Source organism: Blennius ocellaris (genome assembly GCF_963422515.1).
Source record: "Blennius ocellaris genome assembly, chromosome: 14".
Classification (NCBI taxonomy): domain Eukaryota; kingdom Metazoa; phylum Chordata; class Actinopteri; order Blenniiformes; family Blenniidae; genus Blennius; species Blennius ocellaris.
Window position 1 is genome coordinate 13,358,949 of NC_137663.1, and position 10,278 is coordinate 13,369,226.

At 41.5% G+C, this 10,278-nt stretch overlaps 1 protein-coding gene across 1 annotated transcript in view; it reads left to right on the top strand.

Annotated features, from left to right (window-relative positions):
* Positions 1 to 10,278, top strand: part of frem2a (FRAS1 related extracellular matrix 2a) — a gene marked incomplete at its 3' end in the record, with an annotated part of 56,033 nt that overhangs the window by 39,087 nt on the left and 6,668 nt on the right. Inside the window, exons 7-15 of the mRNA XM_080508570.1 lie at positions 2,643 to 2,792; positions 2,901 to 3,110; positions 3,830 to 4,027; positions 4,327 to 4,491; positions 4,715 to 4,897; positions 5,838 to 5,968; positions 6,409 to 6,567; positions 8,886 to 9,189; positions 10,186 to 10,278. The exon at positions 10,186 to 10,278 is cut by the window's right edge and continues 39 nt beyond it. Of these exons, the coding sequence (XP_080364696.1) occupies positions 2,643 to 2,792; positions 2,901 to 3,110; positions 3,830 to 4,027; positions 4,327 to 4,491; positions 4,715 to 4,897; positions 5,838 to 5,968; positions 6,409 to 6,567; positions 8,886 to 9,189; positions 10,186 to 10,278 (1,593 nt within the window). The remainder of the gene's footprint in view (positions 1 to 2,642; positions 2,793 to 2,900; positions 3,111 to 3,829; positions 4,028 to 4,326; positions 4,492 to 4,714; positions 4,898 to 5,837; positions 5,969 to 6,408; positions 6,568 to 8,885; positions 9,190 to 10,185) is intronic.

Consider the following 10,278-nt stretch of genomic DNA (forward strand, 5'->3'; position numbering starts at 1 on the left):
TAGAATTTTAGATTAGCTCAGAGTATTTCTTGGAAACTCAGTCCTTGATTTCAGTATGAGGGGTAGCTTTACCGTTGGTCACACCGAGGCAGCAGTTTTTTGCCGGCTAGTTTATATGACCTCGCTTGAAGGGGGGAAAAGTGCAGTTATTTTCCACTTGAGGAGGTGGATTGCTGTGCACTTAGAACAGGAGGGATTTAAATTTAAACCCATTTCTTTTAAATTATTCTAACAATTTTCTACTACAAAAGCATGACATTTTCTTCCACAAATCCCATGTAGACAGTAAATCATGACAAGCTCCTTTCTCTCCCTTTTTTTGTGTATTTTTTTCTCTCTTTATGTTGCTGTCGGGGTCGTATGGTGGTGTCGTTGTCGTCCCGTTTCAGTTTTGAACTTGATGAGTTTGCATGTTCTCCCGGCACATGCAGTGTTTTCTCAGTGTGCTCTGTCTTCCTCCTATTGGCCAAAAACATGCAGGTGAGGCTAATTGGTGAAATTGACTGTGGTTTTCTGACATGTGGTTTTCTGTCTCTTTGTCCTGTGATGGATTTACCCACAGTGTACCTTACCTTACTTTCCAAACTAAATTTTTGAAAGCCTAAAGTATTAAAAAAACATTCCATGTTGAAAAGTAAAGAGAGTCTCTCAAATTAAACATGCGTCTAAACAGCATTTTAGGATATCCCATCCGCAATTTAATTCATTTTAATCCTAAACACTGATGTAATGTTTACACCGTCGCATAAAGGAAATCCCCCTCGGGTCCCAAATTAATATTTACAGGCAAATTCTTTAAGATCTTTTCACCCTACCTCCTTCCGAAAGCATGGGGAAGTTTTTCAGTGGACAGCTGGGAACGCTCTATAAACTGTATTTAAAGGTGCAGTGACACACAAACGACTAGACGCCCACACAGTAGTAATTATCACAATTTGGCTTTACACCTTCCACAAGCTTTCACGCACATTTCAGGGTGCTAAAACTCAAGCGGGGCTCCATCGGGAAGAGAGGATGTCCTTCTCATTCATCAGTCATCACTCAACTCCCTCTTGTGGTGTTAAGTTGCACACAGTCAAGGCATGTGTGAATGAATCCATGTACATTTAATTGTGACCAGAGGTGTAAAGCTGGAAAGATGAGCCAGTGTTTGCAGATATGTGACATGTTCACATTGTTATTTTGAGCATGTGGTTACATAAAGGTTAGCAGAAAACTCACAAGAGCCCCACCCCCCACCCCGAGTGGATTTTGGTCTGACATTTTCACCCACATTGTCTTCTCCCACCCACACAATCATTTTTTATCTACTGTGCCACTGTGCAAATCTAAAAAAAAATTTATTTGCATTACGAACCAGTGCCACATCTGTTAGTTGAAGCTGGGAACGTAGGAGGAAAAGGTAAACGAGAAAGACAGATGCATTGAGGAAACAACTCTTGAGATAGAGAGGGAGGCCTTGATGTGTGAGACTTGCTGGATATTGTTGCCCTGAGCTGTCATTTATCCTGTCAAGTAGAGAGCCAGAATGTAACTGCAGTAATTTTTCTTGATCCCTTTCTCACATACACTATGTGTGCTGCTTTTGTTACCTGGCCCAGTTAAAGCATAAAAATAAATAATGAAAGTTCATATATTAATAAAGTCAGATTTAGGGGGAGGGGGGGGGGGGGGGGGCATCTCTGGACTGTTAAGAGTTTGATCATGACACAAAAAAGGTTGTATGCATGCTATTTTTGGATTATGTGCCAGGAAATACAAGCCAAGTGAGAACGAGTGGCATTCTTAACAGAGACAGAAGAATTTTTATTCTGTCAGGTTTTTATTCGGGGCTCGACAGAGGGGGGTGGGGGGGCTTGCGAGAGACGAAGCTGTCAAATACACACTGGACTGCCTCCACTTTGCTGCCTCAGGAAACAATGCCAGTTCAAACAAGCCTTTGAGCAGTCTGGGGGGCCGCTTTCTCTCTGTCTCCACATCGTTCCACTCAACAGTCAGTGAAAAAGACACAAACATACACACAGGCAATGTTTTCAGTGCAAACGGCATCCTCATTTGTTGAAAGTACTTCATTCTTTTGACAGAGGAAGCGGTGACAATTAACAAGGAGGCCGGATGAGAGGCCAGGAAAGGTTGAAAGGTTACGCTTCCCTGAAGTTTAACTTCCGACTAATGGGCTGTCGCTTTTTGACCTTTGTGTCCGGCTACCGGCTTTACAAATGCATCATGCCAGGCTTTGGGTGGCTGCTGACAGGTCCAGGCTACCAGAGGTGGAGGACAGATTAGTAAGCTAACAGTAAACAAAAAGTAAAGTAACTAAGTGGTAAATACAAATGGTGCCTCTAAGGAGGGTCACATTGTTGAAAGCCATTAAACAGAATTAATGAGCCACAAGCGTCAATCTCCACTGAGATGTTTTTCAAGCCACTTGAGATCCAAACAGAATAAAGAAAAGGGCAAATTTGCATTGATCTGAAAAGCTCTAATTGAGTTTGCTATGTTGGGAAATTTTAAAAAATGAACTGCAAGGTACCTGCAATAGTTATTATATTCATCGGCATAGATCAGAAAATGAAACAGCAGGGATACCATGCCATTACAGTTCATAATCTATGTTTTATTTTACTTTATTTAATTCACAGCTCCAGTGTTTTACTTCGGAGAAGTGGAGTATCATGTGGATGAGAGTGACGGTTATGTGGAGATCCGAGTTTGGAGGACAGGAGCCGATCTGTCGAAGACTGGGACTGTCACGGTTCGCTCTCGAAAGGCAGAGCCCGTCTCTGCAGAAGGTGAGCTCACAGTCACTCAAAAAATGTGCCTGACCCAGTAGCTGCATTGCTTCTCAGTGTCACATCACTTTTATTAATCCGTCACCCTGCACTCTGTCCTTCCTCCAGCTGGTATTGACTATGTGGGCATCAGTCATAACTTGGACTTTGCCCCAGGCGTAAGCATGCAGACGTTCAGAGTCACTATTCTGGATGACTTGGGACAACCGGAGCTGGAGGGGATGGAGAGCTTTGAGCTGGTCTTGCGGATGCCAACAAATGGCATCCTGGGAGAACCTGGAAAGGCCACAGTCTTCATCAATGACTCTGTATCGGACTGTAAGTCATTTGAATTTTCTTTGAGAATTTGTTTTACACTTTTGTACATGACACTCTGATCATGAATCCAATTCAGTTTGATAATCTTAGTTATAATCCAATTATCTGATGCTACCAGAACCTTTTGTTTGGTTCTTCTTTAAAATATATCCATATTTACTCAGCACATTTGCACAATAATGAGTGTTTATGCACATTCTCCAACTCTGCTAATCTTTGACTGGATGCAAATTTTAATTTATCAAATTATTGCCATGTGATATTCCTGTCAGCCTCACCTGTACTATTGTCTTTTATGCAACCAAATGCAGTTCACAGAGCTACCATTTATAATACCGCCATGTTAATTTACAACATCTCCATTTGGATAGCATCTTTTTTCCATTAAGTTTTAAATAATTACCTTTATTGATCTTAATGAATTGAGTGGCTTCTCGAGTACTTAAAAACCACATTAAATTCTTAAAAACTACTTTTATGCCTGAGAAATGTTTTTCTAGCTTGTCACAACATGTTATTTAAGCTTCACTTTGAATGCTTCACAAAATGCAAGCTAACAATTAATTTGTCATTTTTATTTTTGTGATGTATTCGTTCATAATTTCACACTATACTCATTAGCAGTGTTCACTGAGAGAAAGGGTGTCCTATGACAGCTGTGCTATTTGATCTGCTTTGAATATCAGTGTGGGAGACATTCTATTTCTTTTGACTAACAGTGCCAAAGGTCCAGTTCCGCGAGCTGGTGTACTCCGGAGAAGAGGGCGATGGTCAGATCACTGTGATGGTTTACCGCAGCGGCGACATCAGACACCAATCTTCTGTTCGCTGTTACACCCGTCAGGGCTCCGCACAGGTCGCCTCCGACTTTGATGAGCGTCCCAACACAGATACATCTATCATCAGTTTCCTTCCAGGTACTTGAGTAATTACACATCACACATTTCTCTCTCTCTCTCTTTTTAATTAGATCCTGTGCCATGATAGCTGCCACCTTTTCCAATTAAATAAACCTTTCCTCATAGTTTGTTTGATTAATAGCTGTGCTCTCGATACCTACTGCTTTTGCATTGTGGGACAATGGGGGAACCTGCCAAATAGAAAGAATAGTCACATATGTTGTGTGCTGTAAAACTTACTGTAGGAATTCTTCTGTTCTGTCTTTCTCTACAAATTCTTTGACATGTCCTGTCAACCGTCATGCTGTGTGCTGCAGGTGAGGCGGAGAAGCCATGTATCCTGTCACTGGTTGATGACACACTGTACGAGGAAGGAGAAGAGCTTCGGCTGGTTTTAGGGAACCCGAGGAGCAACTCGCAGTTTGGTGCATCAGTAGGAGCTCTGAACGAGACTCTGGTGAAAATCAAGGACACGGCTGACAGTAAGCAAAATGAGGACGGTGGGGGGGGGGGGGGGGGGGGGGGGGGTAGAGACAGTGAGAAAAGTTGCTGAAATGAAAAGTGGATCATTCGTTCAATAAAGTTATAGTGACACAGCAGAATTAATTTCTACAAATGTCACCAACACTTCCTTCCTATGATTAAAGGATCTATGTCAATAAGTCACTATTGTATTTGCAGTTTATTGTATTTCCCTCTCCTTAGGGCCCATCATTCGGTTTTTGGAAACCAAGTTCAGTGTTAGTGAACCCAAAGAAGCTGGCAGTGTGGCAACGGTGAGGATCCCTGTGGCTCGGGTGGGTGACACTTCAAAAGTGTCAGTCGTTCGCGTTCACACAAAAGACGGGTCCGCTGTGTCAGGAGAGGACTACTATCCCGTGTCTCAAGGTAAAGCTTACACTGCCTCACTGTCCTTTGAATCGTGGATAAGCAAGTACTATAGACTTTATACAATACACTCTCTTTGCTCTTGTTCTCAAATACTCTTTCTATTTATTTCTATTAGGCATTTGCATTAGGTAATGAAATAAGTTTTGACAAGTGTGAAATAACCCTCTCTATAGATGCTGGGTGGATGTAATGAAAGTGGGCGTAGGGGTTTATTTGGCTAAGGGTCATTAATTTCTCATTTCATCCCAAATGGGAAAAGGTAACTTTTGCAATAATCCAGTGGAGGGTCATGTAATTTGTATTAGATTTTCAGTATACTTCATGCTTTGTCAGCAAGGAGAAATCCTTCCTTCGATCCATTGAGCTTTTATTGCGGTGAACCTTTCTTATTTTAATCAAAGCTTGAAAAATGTATATGACTACATTCTCAGTCTATTCAAATGATACTTGTCTCCCCACTGCTCAAATTTCCCAGCGGTTTTGAATCATATACCAGTGAATTTTTTATTTTGCACTATTTTTCTTTAACTGCAGTACATTTCCAATGCACAGCTCTATCACTTGCCTTGCAAGGAGATGGACCACCTTTGGCATTATTCAAATAGAAACCGCGGGGCTTTTGAGTTAAGTGATACATTCCTACAAAGCAATAAAATATTAATTGGATTAAACTGTCTGCCTCTTTTATTTTTGGTGAAAATCTTATTTCATCAATTCTATTTTTTACTCTTGTGAAAAACATTGTCAAGATTAACTGAACAGCGATTAAAATGTTGCACCATTAACAGTCTGTTTGCTTTAACTACGGTTACGAGGATGCAATTATGACTGCCTCCCTGGTGTGTGTGTGTGTGTGTGTGTGTGTGTGTGTGTGTGTGTGTGTGTGTGTGTGTGTGTGTGCGTGCGTGCGTGCGTGCGTGCATGCGTGTGTGTGCAGACATTGAGTTCAAACAGGGGGATAAACAACATGTGGTGGAGGTGGAGGTCCTGTTCGATGGAGTCCGAGAAATGAGGGAAGCATTCACTCTCCACCTGAAGCCCGACGATAACATGGTCGCCGAAACTCAGGTCAGAAAGCGTCTTCATGCACGGCCATCGCCAAACAATCACGCAAAATCCAAACAGATTTCCATTTGATGGAAAAGTGAAAAGTTGAAGAACTTTGACGTGACCTGTATTTATCCAGGTCAGTCCCACCGAGAGCAGGGATCTGTTTTTCAAGGATGTCCTGGTCAGACAACAGTGGCACTTTGCTGTTGCTGCAGACAAGCGAGAAATGAAAACATTTTGCAATAAATAATAGATTATCTGAGAATGAAAACAAGGAGCAGAAGAGAAGATGCATAGAGAGGCTGTGAGGAATGAAAAAAAAAAAGAAGAACATTTAAAGGGAGGCTACGATTAAGCTGGCATGACCAATACATCCTGCAATTATTACAGCCTTGATTCACAAACATCTGCATGTGAGGAGTCCTCATTAGAGCTAAATGTCTTCTCTCGGATAACAGGTGACTAAAGTGATCGTGTACATTGAGGAGACGAACAGCATGGCTGACGTCACCTTTCCCTCCTTGCCTCATGTGGTGTCGCTGCTCCATTATGACGACGTCACCATGACAGCAGAAAACCTCCACCCGCCAGCCGGCTACCCAGTCGTCTGTGTCACAGTGAGTGAAACCCAAATGACAATTATGGACAAGTGGTCTGAGAAATACTGAAAAAGTATCTAAATCCCTCGAAACTGCATGGAAATGACATGAAGTTACTTGATCAATAAAGTCACAATCCAAGTACACACTCATATTCACACTTACAGGAAATACATAGTCACCAGTAATGGAAATTGGGCAGAAATCAGAGTAAAAGCCATGCATGCACCTGGAGAACCAACTTGAAACAAATCTAATAATAGATCAAACTTTTTTCTTCTGCAGTCACAATCTTCACTAAGTCCTTCCAATAGCTGGTGAAAAGATCTGCAAATACAGGAAATTTTGGCGCAATTCTTTCTGAAAGAAAAGCATCAGCTCAGTCATACTCTCAGGATGTGTCTGCTGGAGTGTGCCTCTCTGAGCTCATTCCACAACATCTCTGGATTTAGGTCTTGGCTCTATCCGGGCCTCTCCAAGCTGAGGATTTTTTTGTGAGTGTTCTCTTGTAAATTCACTTCCACGTTTGGGGTCACTGCTGTGCTGCATCAGCCGACTCCTACAGAGCTTTCACTGGCATGCGGCCACCCTGATATTATCCTGTAGGATATCTTGATACATTTGGGAATTCACTCCCCTCCAGATGGTGAGAAAGCCTGGGGGCAGCACAGCAGTCCAAATCAAATCGCTCCCTCCTCCGTACTTCATCTTGATCATGATGCTTTTATGTTTGTGCGCGCTGCTTTTTTTTTTTTTTTTTTTTAGATCACATGAAATTACTTTCCAAATGTTTTTGTAAGATATTCAAATTGTACAATATTTAAACAGGTGAAGTCTTCTCGTGAAGTTTATGTCAGCAGATGCTTTTAAATCAACTGAATAGCTCAACCCTTGACTCAAATCTTGTTTTATCGATCAGCTAAGTCCATTTAGTTATTTTGGAGCCATTAATCTTAAATGTTCTCTTGCTTTTCCGAGCAACAACGTGGATGTTTGATGTCTGTGGTCGCTTAATGCGTCACCATCTCTTATAGTGTGGTATTTGAAGAACCTGGAACCTTTATGATCGAAACTGACGTTTTTGCCACTTTCCACTGAATGAAATTCATTTGGAACCAAAAAGTATTTTTTATGGTTTTGCAGTACATACAAAAAGTGTATCGATGGCGACATTCATAAACTTTTATGACTACAGTTTATAATGTGACAAATGTATTTAGATTCGTAGCTTTTGGACTTTTTGTGTCCATTTTAGTTATTTACTCTTTTTAGCAGTTTTGTATTAGATTTGCAACTATTTTACCTGGTTTGACTCTTTTAGATAATTTGACTGTTTCCTCTTAAACTAAATATAGACATTCTAGCTGTTTTAGTAGTTTCTTGTTGATTTTTTTGTTCCAGATGTTATTTTAAACATTTTAGCAATGTTTTATCTATTTTCCCCTTTTCTGCAGTTTTAGAATGATTATGTTTTAGCAATTTGTAGCATATTTGTAGTTTGTACCAGTTTTAGCCATTTCAGTTGTAATATGCTGACCTTTTACAGCAGTTTTGATCTTTCAGATCGAGATTGTTTTTCTTTTTGCCATTTTAGCTATTTTAGCTGTTAAAACATTTTAGACAAGGAATTGTCAATCAAAGCCTGAATTAGCGCCGATCCTGCCCAACGGAAAACTAAACATCATTCTCAACCACGGCACTTACTCTTCTTCATCCAAAGGTGAATTGTCCTCCAAGAAATTGACTCTGTCCTTAAAAGATACATTTTACAATGTACAACAGTTTCACGGGCCTCACTCCACATGCTCTCATACGCGGGAGAATCACTTCCACTCTTGAAAACAGGCTCATGGAGGCACTTAAATGGATTCTCGTCACGTGTTAAGTCATTTGCTCCTCAGGTGACTCCTGTATGTGGCCGTTTGTGTGCAGGAGAGCCAGAGTGACCGTGTGTTTATTTCCCTGCGTTGTGGTCAGCAGCGCCGGAGGTTCCCTGGGGGGTAGAAATGAAGTAATCTTGTCAAAATTGAAATGTTGAGTGCTGCCGTAGGAGGCTCCGTGTCAGTAATTTTAAAAGGAAATCCAAAGGCATATTTGAAATCCTAGGCCTCCATTCAGTATCTCTATTTCTGTAATCGGGGGGAAAAAAGCCATTTTTAAGAAGCCAAATATGAAAACACAACCATACTGAAACATCTGGACTTTCTTGGCACCCAGTTGTTTGTATTTTCTACCTCTATCTCCGCCTGTCCTCCGGCATCCACTGTGTCTTTCCCATCTCTCTGCTGTCCCTGTCTGCCTACTCACTCCCACTGAATTCCTTATCCATCCTCCAGGCCTGCAACACAAAATACCCGGACTACGACAAGACGGGCTCTATCTGTGTCAGCGAGAGCATCAACAACACCTTGACCCGCTACCGCTGGCTCATCAGTGCCCCGGCTGGCCCCGATGGCGTCACCAGTCCCATGAGGGAGGCGGACTTTGACACGTTCTTTACATCTTCCAAGATGATCACGTTGGACTCCGTCTACTTCCAAGCAGGCTCCAGGGTCCAGTGTGCCGCAAGGGCTGTTAATTCAAATGGGGATGAGGGCTTAGAGCTCAGCAGCCCCATTGTCACAGTCAGCCAGGAGGAAGGTGAGGACTCAATGCCGGAAGGCATCCACCTTGATATTTTTACAGTATCCAGCATTACTAGATAGAATACGGCCCAATGCTGAGACTAAAAAAGAGCTTTGTTCTACCAAGTGTCCTGAATGTTCAGGAATCGTTGAACGAACAGAATGCATTATGTATTACACCCACATGAAAAACAATGACAACGTTTCATTATTGACAATGTCGCATTTGGGTCCCTTTTCTTTGTTTTTATTGCTTTCGGCTTTTCAAGACATCTGAATTAAATTAGCAATAACAATAGTGATGATGTATTCATATGCTGAACTGCGAATAAAAATTTGACGATGCAAAGATGTTTCATAACAGAAAAGCAACAGAACTGCACTTGACATGATACTTCATTGGGTAATGATAATACATTACTTTATAAGCATGAGTGCTCGAGGCAGAAGAGTATGTACTGTAAATATTGCAGTAGTCATGATCAATACGTTGGATTATTAATTCTGAATATGTCTGTCTATTTTGTTTCGTAAGATCAGTCTAATGCAGCATCGTAACACCAGGCCAACTATAATGTAATCCAATGCTGTTGCAAACTACTGTATGGGTTATAGAAATGGATCAGAGCCTTAACTCCTTTCTCAAACTCAAATACTAAATCGTTCCTTTGCTGTTGCTATGCTATCACTTATGCAGCCCTCATTCCACCTACACACTCGGAATGCAACAAGTTCAGATTTTCTCTCTCAGGGTGGTCGCAAGATATTCTTGGAAATGTGGAAACCACTCCTTCACACAAGAGTGGTTCAGCACAGGTTAAGAGAAAACGGTTTTATCATACATATATGTAAAAATAACTGCTTGTGCTTGCTGCCTCTTATATGTGATTACAGAAGTAATTAGTGGGAGACACGAGTACTGCCAGTTGCTCTGTCTTGTTTCCCCTCATATTTGTCTCCCTGTCCGTCTGTTGAGGATTTTATTTTTCTTCCTATTCTCTGTCATGAAAAGGTATGTGTCAACCACGTAAAATGGGGACTGTTGGCGCTGAGCCCTTCTCTGCCAAGCTACGCTACACTGGAGCAGACGACCTGAAACACCCCA